Source organism: Salminus brasiliensis, chromosome 8 (genome assembly GCF_030463535.1).
Source record: "Salminus brasiliensis chromosome 8, fSalBra1.hap2, whole genome shotgun sequence".
NCBI classification, from domain to species: domain Eukaryota; kingdom Metazoa; phylum Chordata; class Actinopteri; order Characiformes; family Bryconidae; genus Salminus; species Salminus brasiliensis.
The window spans coordinates 41,700,238-41,721,236 of record NC_132885.1 but is presented as its reverse complement, the minus strand read 5'-3'; the positions used below and the strand labels follow the sequence as shown (position 1 = coordinate 41,721,236).

General features: G+C 42.3%; 1 protein-coding gene across 8 annotated transcripts in view; it reads right to left on the bottom strand.

The window, feature by feature from the left end:
- stxbp5l (syntaxin binding protein 5L) overlaps positions 1-20,999 on the bottom strand; it is a 141,824-nt gene that overhangs the window by 48,042 nt on the left and 72,783 nt on the right. For all 8 annotated transcript variants that reach the window (XM_072686629.1, XM_072686632.1, XM_072686630.1 and 5 more), the window contains exons 6-11: positions 14,642-14,705; positions 12,301-12,384; positions 4,022-4,145; positions 2,748-2,823; positions 1,514-1,668; positions 1,014-1,086 (exon numbers count right to left, since the gene is read on the bottom strand). In XM_072686629.1, coding sequence (XP_072542730.1) covers positions 1,014-1,086; positions 1,514-1,668; positions 2,748-2,823; positions 4,022-4,145; positions 12,301-12,384; positions 14,642-14,705 — 576 coding nt within the window. The remainder of the gene's footprint in view (positions 1-1,013; positions 1,087-1,513; positions 1,669-2,747; positions 2,824-4,021; positions 4,146-12,300; positions 12,385-14,641; positions 14,706-20,999) is intronic.

Genomic DNA, 20,999 nt, shown 5'->3' with positions numbered 1-20,999 from the left:
AAATGTTCCAACATCTAGTGTAAAGCCTTCCCAGCAGAACAGTGGGGACAGTTAAAGGAGGACTCTCTCACCCAGCTGAAGCTGGTCCACACCTCCTGCTCCTGCCCCTGAGCGTTTGGGATGGAGGAGGCGGAGGAGGCTGAGGAGGAGGAGGAGGACGAGGGAAAGGGAAAGCTTACCTCCGAGACTCTCCATTTAAAAGGGTCAATCAAATCAGGTGGACTCTGAAGCTTTGGAAGGGGTTCAGATGTAAGCTCTATGTCTGATTAATGTTGTCCTCAGGCTGGCCTTGCTGCTCAGTAAACATCTGACGTGAAACTGGCAGGCGTCTCCAGAGCCACTTAAAAAACACCCGCCTCTCTCGCTCGACCTTGTCCCTGCCTCTCAATAATAACACACTTGACCGACACTGCTGCATGAGTGGACACCCCTCAACGGCTTTAAGTTGCACACATTGCTGACACAGATGTGCAAAGTCGGGGAGTCCCAATACTTTTGTCCATTTAGTGTGTATCCCATATCTATCATATATATATATATACGGGAATAACTACCCATGGCTCAGGTGACACTAGCGAGACGTCGTGGCATGGTTTCTGAGATGCAACCCCCCCCCCCATCGCCCAGGTCCCTATTATCATGCCCTACTGGACACCAGTCAAATCGCGTCCTTTGCCCATGACGATGGTTCTGCGCTCTGCTACAACTGACTAGTGTGCTCGCTTAATCATACGAGCAGCAAACCCTGTCACGTGGCATCTGTGATGTCCTGGGTCGAGCAGGTGGTCATAATGTTCTGGCATGACTAAGACAGTGGGCAAGGGTGGTGGCATCTCGGAAACCTCTAACTATGTGGGATGTTTTAGAGCCGTTGTAGTGTATAATAATAATACTGTATTATATACAGTATAAAGTGTCTTTGGTGGTGAGAGGCGTTTCTTAAGATCATAGAAACTGTTATGTGAAGTGTTGGCAATGTGTGTGTGTCTATGTGTGTGTGTGTGTACACTCACTTGCTCTGTGTAAGGTCCACCACAATGAAGTCCTTCTCCAGCAGCACCACCACCGCATACGGCTCCTGCACTTCTGTTACAGCACAAAAACAGGGCTTTGTGAGGAGCTTAACAAGCTGCCACTTCCTCAGGACAAAAAACACAGCGCATCCAACAAGAGCGAAAGCCTTGTGTAGCAACTGCATACTGACCGAAACATGGTAGCTCACAGAAACCTCTGATTCTACACACTGCTGAGTGTTAGCCCCCTGGTGGCAGATTTAACCAGTAAAAAAAAAACTATGCTAGTAAAATGACCACTAGGGGGCCTGCAGAAAGGAGCAACCCTTAAACACTTAGTCCTCTGTAGCTCTCCTTTAGTTCTGGTTCCTAACATGTAATCATCCACTCTAAAGCGCCACCATGTAGTCACCTGTCAATCATCACTGATAACCAATGACATCACCCTGTCGCCCAGACTGTCCTCATTTTTAGTGTGTGTGTGTGTGTGTGTGTGTTACCGTTGAGATAAGGTGTTTCACAGAGCACAGTAAACTCCACAATAGGGTGGTCCATCTCCAGCACCGTGATGGCCTTTCCGTGCATGATGGTCAGAGTGGGTCTGCGTCCAGCTTTGTCGTACGACAGGCCGCCAGAGAAGATCACAAAGGGCTCACTGATGTGAGAGAGAGGGAGAGAGAGAGAGATAGGGGTACAGAGAGTAATCTTTAGATTACTTTGATGATTAATTGAGTAATCAGAGATCTTCAAAAGACCAAAAAGTAAAAACTTCAAAGACTAAACTATTATATATATATATATATATATATATATATATATATATATATATATTATAGGAAATAAACACATGTATATTTACATATACCTGCATATTTAGTTAATTAATGTTCAGCTCCGCCCTATTTCTGTGATGTAAAACAACCCAATTTACATATATCCACATATTCAATGTATCAGTGTGTAGCTCCGCCCTATTTTTATAGATATATCTTTAAAATATCTGCTTATCCACTCTGAGGCTATGAGGAGAGTTTCAGTCTAGACTGCTTTCTGAATGACAGTCAATACAGGGCAGCTAATCAGAACAGAGCTTATTTACATATACCAGTCTTAAAGGCACAGAAGTCAAAACAGGTTGTTTAATTGTAAGTGAGAAAGAGAGAGGCTGGAAAAGGTTGGGTAAAGAACGAGTTCATAAAACGGAGGAAAATGGCGGATACGGTTCCTTTAACAGTCAGAGCGCCGCTTTTAATGCGGGAGGATGAACACAGCGAGATGAGAAAGCAGCGCAGCTCAATCAGAACAGCGATTACAGCTGAGACGCGTGGATATTTGAGCGCTCGCTCGCTCGCCAGCCGAAGCAAACAGCAGAAACACAGAAGAAGCAATCAGAGGCGGAGTGATCAGACCATTGTTCCTGATTTGTTTACTGAGATGGAGCAAAAAAACTGAGCCGCCACATTTCCTCACTTCTGAGGAGATAAACAGCAGGCAGAGCTTCCTGTAGATAACAGCATGAGCGACACGCAAAGAAAACAAGGTTCCACACAGCACAGAATAACGGTTCTGGGTCTTGTGTCAATAGTGGAACCCTCTGCCAAGTCCTTTAAACTTCAAAGAACAAAGAAACAAGCAGAATAAAACGGAAGTATTCATCATTTTCTAAAGATCAGTAATCTGGTTATTTACTGCTTGAAAGTGTGTGTCTGTGTGTGTGTGTGTGTGTGCGCTCACCTGTTTCTGCAGGTCTTGTACTCCACCTTTAAAATGGGTTTACATGATTCTTTCCTACCGTCTCTTTGAGATTTACCTGAAACAAGGGAAAAGGGACCTTAGGTATCTAAAGGTAATAATAATAATTAAAATTCCAGTATGTATCATATACTGTATATCTATAGGTTATCTATTAGTAATGTTATTATATTCAGTATGTATTATATACTGTATATCTATAAGTACCTATATAAAATAATTACATATCCAGTATGTATTATATACTGTATATCTATAAGTACCTATATATTGTAATGACATATCCAGTATGTATTATATACTGTATATCTATAAGTACCTATATATTGTAATGACATATCCAGTATGTATTATATATTGTATATCTTTAAGTACCTATTCATAATGACAATATACCCAGTATGTATTATATACCATATATTTATAAATACCTATATGAAATGTAAAGGTATTTATATATATATATATATATATATATATATATATATATATATATATATACATTTTATAAATATATATATATATATATATATATAGATAGATAGATAGATAGATAGAAATAGATGTAGCTATATGTAATAATGGTATATATCCAGTATATATGTATATGTATATATAGTACCTGCATGTTATAGTAACATATCGACACAAACAAACAAACACACACACACACACACACACACACACACACACACAGTCTCTCTTCAGCACAGTGTCCTTCAGCACAGGCTGTGATCAGTGTCCATTACAAACTAATGAGGCGGCCGTGCCGGCACTCTAAATTTATAAATTATTGGATGATGAGTCATGTATGAAGCTGGACACAGCCACTCTCAGTGTGTGTGTGTGTGTGCTCCTAGTGTGACTCCACTCTGTAAATGAATGAGACATCAGTGGAGTAAACTTACCAGCACACTGACTAATTCATTTTTCTAGCCAATCAAATTTGATTAAGATGAGAAATATCGCTATAAAATATGACACTGAGGTGAGAGGCCTTCTTCAACATCCAGCCCCTACAGCTGAGAGAGAGTGAGTGGACATGAATCTGACCAATCGGGGCCATTAACACAACAGGACCAATCAGAACTATTTGGACAGTGGTGATATATATATTAATATATACTGTATATATACATATACACATACATCCCATAGTGCATCCCGTTTTCCTGTGTGTACTGATGTGTACAACAGCTCCACTACAAGCCCCATGATGTGGTACTTGGTTCTGCTTGGTTTCCGTGCCGTCTTACCGTGGGGGAAGGTGACCTGGAAGGGCTTGGCTGTGTTCCTCAGGTTCCACATACTTAAACTCCCATCAGAGTGACTGCACATGAACTGACGACCTTCATGATGCCAACTCACAGAGTGAATCGCCTAGAGACAGAGAGAGAGAGAGAGAGAGAGAGAGAGAGAGAGAGAGAGTAAGTAACTCTGTTACTATATATTTACATATATCTTTACAGTCATGCAAAAAAATGGATCCACTCCAAACTTTACAGGAGGAGGAAAAAACCTTCTTAACTTTCCATAGAAGTCAATGTAAAACGATTTTATTCCCAGTCATTTTGGAGCATTTCTATTGGTCCATTCATCATGAGATTCTGGAACAATATAAAGAACAACTGCCAGATTCTCATTATGAAGAAAAGTGAAAACGATAGTGCATGGACAAAAGTATTGGGACACCTGCTCATAGGTTCTTCTGAAATTAAGGGTATTAAAAGAGCTGATCCTGCTTTTGTTGGAGTACCTGTCTCTACTGTCCAGAGAAGAAGACTTTCTACTAGATTTTGGAGAAGCATTGCTGTGAGGATTTGATTGCATTCAGAGCGTTAGTGAAGTCTGGATATTGGATGATGATCACCATCCCACCTCATTACCCGCAACTCCCCAAAAGTACTGGATGGAGCTCCACCACCATCATTCGAGAGAACTGCTCCACAGCTCAATACTGGGGGGCTTTATACCCCTCTAGCCCACACATGACATTGGGCAGCATGGAGCCAATAGGGTCATGATGTTGATCTGCTCCAGAGAGTCCTATTCTATTGGCAGTACTTCACCTCTACAGGGACTAGACAAGCTGTGTGTGCATTTGCACATCTGTGTCAGCAATGGGTGCAGCTTGATGTAAGCTGAATGCATCCACAAATATTCAAAATGACAACAAGCAATGCAAGTGTGAGCGAGCGAGCGAGTGAGTGAGAGAGGGCTTTACCCAACAAGCTCCGGAAATTACATCCAGCAGAAACACTCCTCACTCTCTCACTCTCTCTCTCACACTCTCTCTCTCTCTCTCTCTCTCTCTCTCTCTCTCTCTCTCTCTCTCTCTCTCTTGCTCCCTCTCCTTCCTCATCTAATTAAACAGCCATTGGAACTGTTTAAAAGGCCTCGGGCTGAACTCGCCCCCTCTGACCACGCTGAAGCCGGAGACGTGTTTGATGTTGGTCCCGTTATTCGCTGGGTTTGGAGCAGGTGTGAGGGAACGGCCTGTTCGGCTTTGAAGTGTAAGAGCCAGACGCCGTCTGACTGGGAGAGACGAGAGGAAATGAAAACAACGTAAACAGGAACTCTACAAACGCCTCTTTACCAACACGTTAGAGAGTCTGGTGTTTGCTTTCCACCCTGCTTCCATATCCCACAATTCCCTCCGCTAACCAATACACCCCGCCCCCAAGATCCTTGCTGTTCTTGTTTCTAATGAAAATCATAAATGAACACCGGTATGAACGCCAAGGCTGAAAATTCCTAAACCCTCGAGAATCAGTGAGCAAGAGGGACATGCTAGACTCCAACTAGCAACTAGTGCTGCAGTCCTCCAGTCCAATCTCAGACTCATCTCTGGACTCATGCTCTTTCTATTACCTCTGACTATCTGACTATGTCTATTTTTTTGGACTGAACAATATTTATAATCAGACTCATCTTGGTCATATTTGTACTCAGACTTGGTCTTGGACTTTTTAGTACTTGTACTCAGACTCGTCATAACCTTGAAAGTATTTGTAATCAGACTCGGTCTTGGACTTAATAGGACTTGTAATCAGACTCGTTTTGGACTCAATAGTATTTGTAATCAAACTCGTCTTGGACTTTATAGTATTTGTACTCAGACTCGTTATAACCTTGAAAGTATTTGTAATCAGACTTGGTCTTGGACTTTATAGTATTTGTACTCAGACTCATTATAACCTTGAAAGTATTTGTAATCAGACTTGGTCTTGGACTTTATAGTATTTGTACTCAGACTCGTTATAACCTTGAAAGTATTTGTAATCAGACTTGGTCTTGGACTTTATAGTATTTGTACTCAGACTCGTTATAACCTTGAAAGTATTTGCAATCAGACTCTTTCTTGGACTTTTTAATACTTGTACTCAGACTCCTCTTGGACTTGATAGTATGTTTAATCAGATTCATCTTGGACCTTATAGTCTTTGTAATCAGACTCTGTCTTGGACTTTTTAGTACTTGTACTCAGACTCGTCTTGGAGTCAATAGTATTTGTATTCAGACATATCTATGGTATTATCCAGTAGCCAGGCTGTGCTAACGCAGCGGTAGCGATGTTGGACGAGGCCCATAGCTGGCATGCTAATGCCGTGGTAGCGCTTTAGGACGAGGCCCGTAGCGGACTCGAGTACAAGTGCACTTGTCTCCACACTAATGATCAGAGGTCTTGAAGAGGCTGAACTCGGACAGCTGTTCCTGTAGTTATTAGATACAGTCAGTCCGCCATTTTTCTGTACTGGAAATATAAAGACCCTGGATCTTACGGCACAAAGTTGAAGCCAATCAGCAGATCCCCATGCCATTAAGCCCACCCACGGAAACATTCGATGGCCACAAGTACGGTTGGCTGACCGGTCAGCCCTGCATCCAAAGAAATCATCTACAGAGCTATTAAGCGAACCTCCAGCAACCTCCTGGTTTACTCTCTCTGAAGATGCCCAGCTCATGCAAATCCAAACTCCTGCTAAGTGTTGTTCTAACATCTTCTCAAGCTGCCATGAAAACTGTGATGCCATCTGCATGAAGTGAGGAGAAAGAGCTTTGCTGTGGTGCTCAATCAGTCCCATTTTAACCTCAAAGACTCAAAGGCAGCCCAGTCTCTGGAGATTGACCCAACAGGCCTGACTTTCCCAAAGCTTCCCAAAGCACCTCAGCAACAGACCGGTCTCCAGCGGTAGAGCGAGCATTACCTGAACACTCCCTCTACCTTTAGAGATGATGCTGAGATGCTTTCCAAAGGTTCTTAGACCAATTTAAGGCTTCTTCTACCAACCTTTACATGATGGGGAGGCTCTTTGAACTTTGGAAAAGGTTCTTCACCAAATAGGGAACCAAAAGTGCATCATATAAATCCCAACCCATCTGAACTCCTTCATTTTTAGAAGCGCACACAAAATTCCACTGCAAACACTTTCAGTCTAAAATAAACACTCGTCCTCTCGGGAAAAGTTGTCTTGGAACACTTGAGCATGTGCCAGACAGATGATTACAGTCATTAGAGCGTCCATTAAAGTGTCCTGATTATAGTGTCCGAAGCCTCCTGCCAGCCCGTCGCCAGCTGTGGAGGAACGGGAGTTCAGCCAGGCCTTTTCACAGCCTGGTTTCACAGCAATTTCCACAACTTCTACTGTTAGCTGGATCAGAGCAGGCTAAGTTTAGGTGTAGGTGTAGGTGAAGCAGGCTAGGTTTAGGTGTAGGTGTAGGTGAAGCAGGCTAAGTTTAGGTTTAGGTGTAGGTGAAGTAGGTTACGTTTAGGTATAGGTGTAAGTAAAGCAGGCTAAGTTTAGGTGTAGGTGTAGGTGAAGCAGGCTAGGTTTAGGTGTAGGTGTAGGTGAAGCAGGCTAAGTTTAGGTTTAGGTGTAGGTGAAGTAGGTTACGTTTAGGTATAGGGGTAGTAGGTTTAGTTTAGGTTTAGATGTCTTAGGCTAAGTTTAGGTTTAAGTGTAGTAGGTTAAGTTTACATTTAGGTGTAGTAGGCTAAGTTTGGGGTGAGGTGTAGTAGGCTAAGTTTAAGTTTAGGTTGAGGTGTAGTAGGTAAGGGTTTAGGTGTAAGAGGTTTAAGTGTAGTAGGTTAAGTTTAGGTTTAGGTGTAGTAGGTTAAGTTTAGGTGTAGGTGTAGTAGACTAAGTTTAGGTTTAGGTGTAGTAGGCTAAGTTTAAGTTTAGGTGTAGGTGAAGCAGGCTAAGTTTAGGTGTAGGTGTAGGTGAAGCAGGCTAAGTTTAGGTTTAGGTGTAGGTGAAGCAGGCTAAGTTTAGGTGTAGGTGTAGGTGAAGCAGGCTAAGTTTAGGTTTAGGTGTAGGTGAAGTAGGTTACGTTTAGGTATAGGGGTAGTAGGTTTAGTTTAGGTTTAGATGTCTTAGGCTAAGTTTAGGTTTAAGTGTAGTAGGTTAAGTTTACATTTAGGTGTAGTAGGCTAAGTTTGGGGTGAGGTGTAGTAGGCTAAGTTTAAGTTTAGGTTGAGGTGTAGTAGGTAAGGGTTTAGGTGTAAGAGGTTTAAGTGTAGTAGGTTAAGTTTAGGTTTAGGTGTAGTAGGCTAAGTTTAAGTTTAGGTTTAGGTGTAGTAGGCTAAGTTTAGGTTGAGGTGTAGTAGGTTAAGGTTTAGGTGTAGTAGGCTAAGTTTAGGTGTAGTAGGCTAAGTTTAGGTTTAGGTGTAGTAGGTTAAGTTTAGGTTTAGGTGTAGTAGGCTAAGTTTAAGTTTAGGTTTAGGTTGAGGTGTAGTAGGTTACGTTAAGGTTTAGGTGTAGTAGGCTAAGTTTAGGTGTAGTAGGCTAAGTTTGGGGTGAGGTGTAGTAGGTTAAGTTTAGATTTAGGTTGAGGTGTAGTAGGTAAAGACTATGTTTAGGTGTAGTAGGTAAAGACTATGTTTAGGTGTAGTAGGTAAAGACTATGTTTAGGTGTAGTAGGTTAAGACTATGTTGAGGTGTAGTAGGCTAAGTTTAGGTTTAAATTAGGATTAAGAGCCCATTTCATCTTATTTCCCAGGGCAAGAATTTCTGGACCATTATGTCCTTAAACCTTAGATTTAAACACACTGCACCTTGTGCAGAGATATATGCAAATGAGCTCTGCTCTTATTGGCTGCTAAGCCCCGGATGTGCTGGCTTGCAGTGCTTATCTGCCTGTTTACTCAGTGCTGTGTAACTGAGTCACTTAGTTTGAGAGGTCGGAGGTCACTCAGCTCGAGCGGCGTCTGAATCGGAGGGCGTGTTTTCGAGCGGGGATAATGAGAGGACTTTGGCCCAGTTCAGCTGCTCATGCATTATTCAGTGCTTTCCTCCGCAGCCCGAAGAGACCGAGCCGAGCCCAAACTGGAGCTTTGTCCCAAATCTGAAAGTTGACATTGTGTTTTAGAGGCGGACTGCAAACCACACTCGCATTCAGCTCAGCTCAGTCCTGCCTCAGACCACTGCAGACTGGGAGCTGATGAAGCCCAACACAACCTCCCAGTGCAGCTGAACCCCAACACAACCTCTGCAGTTAATCACGCTAACAGCACACGGCTCCACTGCTGACGCCGCACAGCTGAACAGCTGAGCCATCAGCGGCCCAGCACGCAAGGGTTCAGCTCAGGAACGAATAGTGTTACTGTGATGTAATAGTGTTACTGTGATGTAATAGAGTTACTGTGATGTAATAGTGTTACTGTGATGTAATAGAGTTACTGTGATGTAATAGTGTTACTGTGATGTAATAGTGTTACTGTGATGTAATAGTTCCATTGTGATGTAATAGTGGTATTGTGATGTAATAGTGGTATTGTGATGTAATAGTTCCATTGTGATGTAATAGTGGAATTGTGATGTAATAGTGGTATTGTGATGTAATAAGTGGTATTGTGATGTAATAGTGTTATTGTGATGTAATAGTGTTACTGTGATGTAGTAGTGTTATTGTGATGTAATAGTGTTGCTGTGATGTAATAGTGTTATTGTGATGTAATAGTGTTATTGTAATGTAGTAGTGTTATTGTGATGTAATAGTGTTACTGTGATGTAGTAGTGTTATTGTGATGTAGTAGTGTTATTGTGATGTAATAGTGTTACTGTGATGTAGTAGTGTTATTGTGATGTAATAGTGTTACTGTGATGTAGTAGTGTTATTGTGATGTAATAGTGTTATTGTGATGTAATAGTGTTACTGTGATGTAGTAGTGTTATTGTGATGGTATACTGTTATTGTGATGTAGTAGTGTTATTGTGATGGTATACTGTTATTGTGATGTAGTAGTGTTATTGTGATGGTATACTGTTATTGTGATGTAATAGTGTTAATGTGATGTAGTAGTGTTATTATGATGTAGTAGTGTTACTGTGATGTAGTAGTGTTATTGTGATGTAGTAGTGTTATTGTGATGGTATACTGTTATTGTGATGTAATAGTGTTAATGTGATGTAGTAGTGTTATTGTGATGTAATAGTGTTAATGTGATGTAGTAGTGTTATTGTGATGTAGTAGTGTTATTGTGATGTAGTAGTGTTATTGTGATGTAATAGTGTTAATGTGATGTAGTAGTGTTATTGTGATGGTATACTGTTATTGTGATGTAATAGTGTTAATGTGATGTAGTAGTGTTATTGTGATGTAATAGTGTTAATGTGATGTAGTAGTGTTATTGTGATGTAGTAGTGTTATTGTGATGTAGTAGTGTTATTGTGATGTAATAGTGTTAATGTGATGTAGTAGTGTTATTATGATGTAGTAGTGTTACTGTGATGTAGTAGTGTTATTGTGATGGTATACTGTTATTATTAAGCAATAGGACGTGTGTATTGTGTTGTTACAGTGTTTCTGTGTTGTAAAATATAAACAATAGATATTGATAGTATCTATTAGTATTGATAGATGATATAATAGTGATGTAAATGAAACCTTTATTATAAGACTGTGAGAGACTCTCTCTCTCTCTCTCTCTCTCTCTCTCTCTCTCTCTCTCTTGTTCTTCACACATGCTGCATCAGAACCGAGCAATTATCGCAGCCCCAGCAGCTTATTTTACCTCAGACAAACCCCTAAATCCCAGCACCACCCTCTCACCACCACACAGACTGTTCTGGAACACACACTGGGGGGTCGGGGGGAGCAGGGCTGGTTGTTAGAAGCTTTGTGCTGTAGTTTGGCTCACTGCTGGCATTTCCCCTTTAGAAACACAGTGAGACCTGAGCAGCAGTTAGTCATAGAAGTGATTTACACACAGATCAGCCAAAACATTAGGACCTAAAGAGCTGTTGGCCCTCCATGAGTTGCCAAAACACCTCCCTCTACAGAAGGTGGTCCATGGTCTCTGACACCAAGTCACTCAAGCCGGCCGGACCCCCCGGCTAATTGGTGCACACGCACTCTGTCGTTCAGGTGACGGAGAAGAAAACAGGACTCATCAGAACAGGCCATCATCTCCCATCTCTCTGAGGTCCAGTCTAGATGCATGTGTATCCACTGTAGGCGCATTCAACGGTGGACAGGGGCACTCTGACCGGTCTGCTAACGGCCTGCAAACATGTGTGTCTCAAATTTCTGACCGGTCGTCTGTACAATCGGCTGCTATTTGAGAAGCGAAAGGCAGGCAGGAAAGGCAGCAGCTGTAGCAGCACTCTTTCACACACACTTTCCGTGAAGCCGGAGCCAGCAGAGACACCAGCCAAGCTGCGATTACGCTAAACACAAGCACACACTTGCTCACACACACACACACACACACACTCGGCAGAATGAAGAGAATCAGATCAGATTTGAAAAAGTGACAGACTTCCATTCAGCTGCGTTTCTGAATCTGCAACAAAGTGAGGGAAAAAAACACAAGACAGACCAAAATTCCCAGCGCCAGAGCGCCAGAGCACAGGGCCAGATCCATTCACACAGCGGAGATCCAGACAGACGCAGTGAAATGAACTCAGTGATCGAGACTGAGTGTTATCTCACTCTGTTGCTGAAAAAATCTCCAAAAATCAGTGTCATTTTGGAGCATTTCTATTGGTCCATTAATCGTTAAATTCTTTTATTATTATTATTAGTATTATTATATGTAAATCTGTCAAATTTCCCCTAATTTTTCTTCTCAATTTTGTACCTCCACTGAATCCACCTGTTCGTAGCTCCCCCTCGCACTAGCAATGCTCCCGACACTAGGAGGGTAAGGCCTTAACACACTGTGCCAGCCCCTGCCTCTTTTCTAACTACCAGCATCGCCGGGCAACATTTATACATACTGGCATTTGTACTGGCATTTATACATACATATATATATATATATATATTACTATATGTATTACTATTTTTTATATCTAAAATACATATCAGATATAATAATATTACATATAGGCACTTGCAATATATTTTTATTATATTATATATTAATATTACACACACACACACATATATATACATTTATATAATACATATAGTGACAGATTCACAGGTAGAGGCTGACTGTAAGTCCTCGTTAGGGGTGCATTAGTATTCCTTCTGGGTGAACCCAGAGCTTCCACAGCATTTATATATATAGAAATATATACCCACTCACCTCATCGTAGTAGATTCTGAAGTCAGCTCTTTTGGATCTCAGGTCCCACATCACGATCGTGCCGCTTTCAAAACCAATCAGCAGCTGAAGAAGCAGAGGATACAATCAGTTCCACTGTTTCACATTCACATATCACATTACTAATTATTATATACAGTAATATTGGAGCCTAGAGAGAGAGAGAGAGAGAGAGAGAGAAATAAAGAGAGAGAGAGATCTTATATATACACTTCACTCCCTCTTCTTTCCACTCTCTCTCTCTCCGCACTCATTCTCCTTTCTCTTTTAGCTCTCTAACTCTTTATTTCTCCATCTCTCCTCTCACTTACTCTCTCTCTCTCTCTCTCTCTCTCTCTCTCTCTCTCTCTCTCTCTCCTCATCCTCGCTCTGTACAGGATTTGTGAGGATTTGAGCGTGTGGGTAGCACAGAGGTCTCAGGGGGTCTTTAGACTTTGATTCACATGTGTGTGTGTGTGTGTGTGTGTGTATGTGTGTGTGTGTGTGTGTGTGTGTATGCAAATCTTATGAATTCAGAACTGCTTGGCAGGTGGATTCAGCATTTTTGCTGACATGGGCCTAAACTTTCACCTCTGTAAACACACACTTCTCTCACATACAAACATACATAAACATACTATATATATATATATATATATATATATATATATATATATATATATATATATATATATATAATAGGATAGGATATATTATTATTACTACATCAAGATACTAGCATAAATATATTATACATTAGGGGCATGTTATTAGCATAAATAGGTACTTATATATAATATAAATGGGATTATATATATATATATATATATTTATATATATATATATATATATATATTACTATTATCTAAAATACATATAATATATGCATAAAATATAATAATATTGTGTGTACTTGCCAGAGAGAGAGAGAGATAGATTTTAAGCTACTTTAATAAGCTTATTAAAAGTAATTGTTATAACTCTAATGACCCCATGTTACCCTCTTCAGGAAGAACACACCTCAGCTCCTGTCCACTGTGTCTGCAGTGCTAAACGCCAGCGCTGAGGTGAGGGTGAGACTGCTAGCTAACTAAGTACTAGCTAACTCCACGATAATTAAGCAGAGGGATACGTTCACCTCTGACAAATCATTAGCACCTGACACGCACTGTCCGGAACCACAGCATGAATTAGCATTGCGCAATTGAAAACCCTGAAAGGCCAACCAGCAGTCCTGCTCAGTCCGGGCTGTCTGGATACTTTTGGACATATTATGCATCTCCATGCTGCTCTGGATCAGCAGAGTTATGTAAATGTAAGCCATGATCTGTCAGCGATGAAAACAGTCAAGCTCAAGACAACAGAGCCACCGCTGACCCGTCCCTCGCTTTCGCTCTCGCACTCCCAGTGGCACCCTGTGACACAGCGGCTGCTCGTATCTGGGTGAAAGCGTCTGACTGACAGTGGCAGGTCTGCCAGAATGAGGTCAGTCAAACTGAAGTTATGTGGGTCATTAGGAGCGATCTGTTTCAGCCTTGTTCTTCCACTATCTGGGGAAAGGATCCGGAGAGCAGATGTGAGCCTCCGGAGGGGACAGCGTGTAGCACAGCCAGTCTGCTGACAGTACAGAGTGAGTGTGGTGCTTTACAGCTCCACTGACGTGTCGGGGAAGATGAGGGTCAGCAGAAGCTGCCAGCTGAAACTGATTCGGTCAGAGTATCACAGACTCTGAAATGTCCAAATGTTTGTGGACACCCCTTCTGATAAATGCATTCAGATACTTCAAGTTGCACCCCCTCCAGGCGTGGGCTAGAGGGGTGTAAAGCCCCCCAGCATTGAGCTGTGGAGCAGTGGAGGAACTGTGCTCTCTGGAATGATGGTGGAGGAGCTCCATCCAGTACTTTTAAATGGGATGAGTTTGGGAGTTGGGTCTGAGGTGGGGTGGTGATGATGCAACGCCCTTGTCTGTCATATTTTTTGTTTCCCAGCTTAATCCTGCTGGAAAGTCCAGATCATTTCGGACGGTCTAAGCTGGTCTTTGATGGTCATGGTGGTTGAAAAGTTGCTCATCCAGACGAAAACATACCCTATACTGGTGAGCAAGCATGCTGGTTGACCAGCTTGGTCAGCGTGATCATGCTTGTAGACCAGCTTAGCCATCAGACTGGTCAGATGCTGGTCAAGAGATAAGCTGGTCAACCACATTGACCAGCTTGACCAGCACGGTGGTGAATAAACGGTTCAAAAATATCAAAAACTGCATCCCAAACTGCACCCAACATACAAGTGCAGGAAGTGAAGTGTGGAAGTGTGTGGCTTCATAAAAGGCACAGCACTCTCTTACCTTCCCTTCATCTTTGGGACTGTCACTCAGATGGACCACGGGCCCCGGATGTGTCTTCGTTGATCTGCGAAAGACAAATCGCCGTCATTTAACCACATTCACATTCCACAGTGTTCCACGTAATACTGGCCCGAGTTCTACTGCCCGGCGCTCCCTTCAGGCCCTCTTTATTACGACTATTAGGTGAAAGTAAACAAGCTCTGCTCTAACTGGCTCTTCTGCAATATTCCTAGCTAAAGAAGCAGGCTGAAACGCAACCAGTTACAATATTAGAGGAGGTGTCCCGAAACTTTTGTCCTTATAGTGTATATACTCTTATATTGTTTAGAGGCTCCTGAGTGCTGCAACGATCTATAAGTGTTGTGTGACCATGTGCTGTTAGTCCTCCCTCTCCCCCATGGCTTAGCATGGCCGATGCCAGCCAGTGTGGGTGTCTGTTAGCTGACTTAGCAGTTAGCTAGCGTTCTCCTCCAAACGTGTTAAGCTCCAGTGATGTCGTCTTGGCCTTATATGAAGGACGCATGAGCTTTCCTTCACCTTCCTAGCGCTGGTAGCGTCACACGATGTGGGAATCCTAAGTAGTGGGTGGGATATATATATATATACTAGCATAAATATATTATACATTAGGGGTATATTATTAGCATAAACAGGTACTTATATATAATACAAATGGGATATTTGATATATATATATTACTGTTATCTAAACTACATATAATATATGTATAAGATAAAATAAGATAAGATAAGATAGTCCTTTATTAGTCCCGCAGTGGGGAAATTCACAGTGTGACAGCAGAAAGGGATAGCAGGACACTCAGTTACAAAAATTTAGATAAATAATTTACACTATGTACACAATATAAATAAGAATTAAAAAAGCAATAAACAATATTATTTACAGCAAAAGACTCTTAATTGCACATGGGGGGGGGGGGGGGGGGATATTGCACATAGTATTCCCTGAACATGAACATGTGTGTGTAGTTAAGTGTGTGTGTATGTGGTCCTCTGGGAGCAGTGTTGGTTGTGTAGTCTGACGGCAGCAGGAAGGAAGGACCTGCGATACCCCTCCTTCACACACTTGGGGTGAAGCAGCCTGTCGCTAAAGGAGCTGCCCAGTGCTGCCAGAGTCTCATGCATGGGGTGGGAGCTGTTCTCCAGCATGGATGCCAGCTTGGTTGTCATCCTCCTGTCTCCCACCACCTGCACTGGGTCTAAGAAGCACCCCAGGACAGAGCCGGCCCTCTTTATGAGTTTGTCCAGTCTCTTCTTATCTGCCGTCGAGATGCTACTGCCCCAGCAGACCACTCCATAAAAGATGGCAGATGCCACCACTGTGTCGAAGAACGTCCTCAGGAGTGCTCCCTGCACTCCAAAGGACCTCAATCTCCTCAGCAGGTAGAGTCTGCTCTGGCCTTTCTTGTAGAGAGCAGCAGTGTTGACTGACCAGTCCAGTTTGTTGTTCAGATGGACACCCAGGTATTTGAGATATAAGATATATAAGATATAAGATATATGAGATATATAAGATATAATAATATTACATATAGGCACTTGCAATAGGGGGAAAATTTTAAATTGGGGGAAAACGATCCCCAAAAGAACCTTGTTCTGGTGTTTTGAGGCACTGGAGGTGAGTTCTTTCTCCAAACACTGTGAAAGCAGCATTACTTCATGCACCACTTTGTACTGAAGTTCTGGCTTCATGAAAGCACCGTCAAACACGCAAAGCCATGACTCACTGCTCAGGCCTCTGGGTTCAGGGCTTCAGCGCCCGACTGAATAGCGGCGGAAAGTTCTGCGAGTTCTTTCAGTCTACAGTTCCTCTCGCCAAGGTCTTCTTTTCCAAAGCATTTCTACAGAGGAGAGCGTGGAGGTCAGAAAGCGCTGCGCGAGCCGGCGTTTGACTGAGTTCACCGGCGTGGTGAGCAGATATTCCGAGTGGGAGACGAGTCAGAGCAGGAGGCCGGAGTGAGGGTTGAAAGAGAAAGACAGAGAGAGCACACAAACTCCCACACAAACATGGAGTTCTCGGCAGCGTTAAATACGAATCCTCTGGCGGCGTGTTGGAGCTCCCTGTGCTCTTTGAACAGCACTAATGTTGCAAACTGTCTGGATGTGTCTCAGCACGGAACAAGGGATGTGTCTTTGCACAGTGGTGGAGAGCTCCGAAACGAAGGCTTAGGCCACTGCGGTCGAACGGAAATGAGGCCGTCAGCTCTGCGGCGGATTTCCTGGTCCAGACTATCCATATCCACCACTCGCGTGGCTCACATGTCTATTGTAGGCACTTTCAAAGGTGGACAGGTGTTTGCATGGGCACTCTATGGGTCTGTAGCTACACAGCCCCATCCGCAGCAGGGGGCTCTGCACTGTGTGTTGTGAGGTATTCCTCCCGTAATAAACATCTCAGTTCTCCTTCTGCCCGGATGTGCCGACCACCACCTGTAGATGCTGACCACTGCTGATCATTGTTGACGTTCTGACCTCTGAGGGGTCTGGGTACAACAGTCAATTAGCATCTAACGGAGATCCCAGGTCTTGCATGGTCCAAACATGAGCTTAGAGCATATGACCATGCAGTGGGAGTCGGAGTATGAAATGTGGGGGGTGAGCTGTATGAAGTTTAATAGAGCAGCGCAGGGATCAAACACTGCGAGCCAGCTCACGAAATGTCAGTAAAGGTCAGGAGACCTGTCCAATGCTCACCTACAGCCAGTGGGTCAATTCCCACTAATGCCCCACACAGATTAGCCAGAAGCTTTACTGCGACTCCAGTCTCAGGACCAGATGACCTGAGTTTAGCAAAGATTTCTGATGTCCTGTTTTATCCATTACTGAAAACCTCGTTTTAATGGACACGGTCAGCGTGGACTGCTACAAGAAATGACCGATGTCCCTTCAAGCCACACCACACTGCCTGGGGTCTGAAGCTCCTCCGACCTTATAACCCCTCTGTATACTACCAGAGACCCCGGTTATGAAACTACAACGTGAAGAGTGTGAGAGAGGACGGCAATTCCCCGCTGAAAGCGGTGAGCAGGGGTTGTGAACCCAGTGGGCGCGAGTGTCCTGGTGATTGTAAGGGTAAATGCTGAGGGAATTACAGAGACGGCGGAGGAAAACAGAAAAATAGCTACAATATCCCATCGCCCTCGGCACAGAGACTGAGCACCGGGCCTGATCTCTGGAGTCATGGCAACAAAGGACAAAAGCAAGGTGGCTGAGGAACACATAGTGAGGATTATCAGCCGTATCAGTCACGGCCTCGGCGCGAGTGCGGGCGCGTTTGTTCTTGTAGGTTTCATTTGTTAAATGTTCAGTTTGTTTCTGTTACTTGGGATATGTTTATGATTAGGTTTAGAAAATTAGGCATGGATACTTACATAAATACATATTATGATTATATATATATATATATATATATATATATATATATATATAAAAGTACTTATTTATACACACACAGGACATTATTATGACATATAGTTGCTACATATATATATATATATATACAGTATATATATATATATATATATATATATATATATGGGACACATTATACGATATACAGGTACTTATATGTACATAAAACATAAAGGACATTACTAATATATATGGGCATGTGCACATATAATACATATGGGGCATATTATTACATAAAAGTGCTAAGAAATATTTAAATACTTATTACTGTACTATATAACTATTACTAGGACATATTACCAGTACATATAGGTACTTGCATATTTATAATATACATGGGACAAATTATTACTACTTATAGGTACTTACATATTCAGTATATATAATACATATGGGACTTATTACTATATAGCTGCTTACATATATATTAAACATATGTGATATATATATATATATATATATATATATATATATATATATATATATATATATATAGGTGCTACATACATTGCTACATATAGGCATATTGCTACATATATGCCCCATAATACATATATAATATGCATATACGTATATGCATATTATTACATACAAATGATAAAAAATATACCACATTACTATATTACTAATATTGCTATATATTACTATACTATAGAACAATATTACTTGAACATATACTACTACATATAGGTACTTACGTACATACATAAAAAAATATCTTTTATATATATATATTTACATATATATGAGACATATTACTATATATGTGCTTACATTTATATAAAACATACAGGATATATTACTACAAATAGGTATTTACATATTTACAATACATATGGGACATAGTTATCACATATAGATACAAAAATAATACATAAGATACATTGTGTACGTACATATAAGTATTAATATAGTAACACCTCACCCCCCCCCCCCCCCCCCCCCTCTGACATGCGGCAATCCCCCACAGCTCTGAATGCCGTGGCGGGACGATGGGCCTTTTCTGCTGACTCATTGGTCTGATGCCGCAAGGTGCTGATGCTGCAGTTAGCAACGACGACAAGGTAACAACTACAGAGCGAAAAGGTCTGCTAGTCAGAATTTGACCTAAATTCTCCCTTTAGACAAGGGTTGACGAGCGCACACACACACACACACACACACACACACACATATACCCCGATCTCACACAGCAAAGCATCCCCACACCACATTACGGCCTGTAAAATCCGCTAACGGAAAGATGTTGACAGCCACCACAGCCGCCACAGCCGCCACAGCAGACACCGCAAACAGGCAATATGGTGAGAGCTTTGAAGTTCCTCCTTTTCACTTCAAAGACAAAGACAACCCTGATCCTGCTTTAATGATCAATTTCTGATTTGTGCTTCAGTGCCTTTTTTCTTACAAATAAAAAACAATAATAAAGTTAATAAAGCTAATAAAGCTTTAGAGCGTCTCTTTCAGGATCAGAGGGAAGGCTGGCCTTTGAAGAGTCTTTGAATAACTCACACACACTCAAACGATCCTACAACTCTTACTCTAGAAAGTTTGGTGAAGATTTACTTATGTACTCCGCATAATTTGGAGCAAATTAAATGCAAAATTTACAGCAGAAGGACAAATCTTCTTATCTTCCAATGGAAGTCAATGCAAAAAGAGTTCATTCCAGGTCATTTTGGAGCATTTCTATTGTTCCATTCATCCTGAAACTCTGATACAATGTAAATAACCACTGTCAGATTCACAATATTGAGAAAAGTGAAAAACAGCAAAAATAATAAAGTATTTGGACACCTGCTCGTTCATCATGTCTTCTGAAATGGAGGCTATTAAAAAAAGAGCTGATCCTGCTTTTGTTGGAGTAACTGTCTCTACTGTCCAGAGAAGAAGACTTTCTACAAGATTTTGGAGTGGAGAGCATTGCTGTGCGGATTTGATTGCATTCAGCGTCAGTGTTAGTGAGGTCAGTTGGGGTGGTTTATACGCCTCTACTAGCCCAGGCCTGGTTCACGATGTTTATCTGCTCTAGAGAGTCCTATTCTATTGGCAGTACTACACAATATCTGTGTCAGCAATAGGTGCAACTTAACGAAGCTGAATGCATTCATTAGAAGGGGCGTCCACAAACCTTTGGACATACAGTATACAGTTTCGGCTACACTGGCTGGCCATTTCATTAGAAGCACCAAGAGGTGGTCAGGTCAACGCCCAGATCTTAGGTCCAGAATCCGCGTTCCTTTAGTGTCCTCCAACCGAGCTGACCGACCTGGAGCAGACCTACAGGATGAAGGACGGGTGGAACCCCCTGCACCTTCAGCAGGGAACAGGCCTCAGAGGAACAACCACATGGCGAGCCGGACTCTCTGACCATCAAATATTGAAGAGGAGGGATCAGCAAACGGGAGAATGTGCTGCCAGCAGGTGTCGAGGATAATGAGATTGCCTGAGTGAGTGGGCGAACGAGATGTGAGCAGCAGAGAGGAGAGAAACCTCGGAGATAACACACGTAAATAGTGTTAGCTTTTAATGATAGTCTCTCGCTCTCCCTCTCTCTCTGCAGGCCAGGTCTAATTGCCCTCGGCTGGAGTGTCTCACTTAGCTCTCCCTTGTTGTTTTTAAAGAAAGACTAAATCTCTCTCTCTCTGTCTCTCTCTCTCTCTCACCCCGCTCGCCCTGTGAAGCCTATTATTGCTCTCTAAAACACTGAAGGCCAGTGTGAGCTCAGGATAATTCACTATTCTCCCTCGCTTGCTCGACCCGAACCCAAACGAGGCTATTTTCGTCCCTCTCCTCAGGCCGTCAGTCTCCTCATTCGAAAACGTCCCTCCTTTCGGTTTATTCAGTGGCCTTTCGACTCCCTCCGTGACCAGGCAGGGGGTCACTATGACCTTGCTCTGACCCTAAGCCTTTCTCGTGCATCTCAT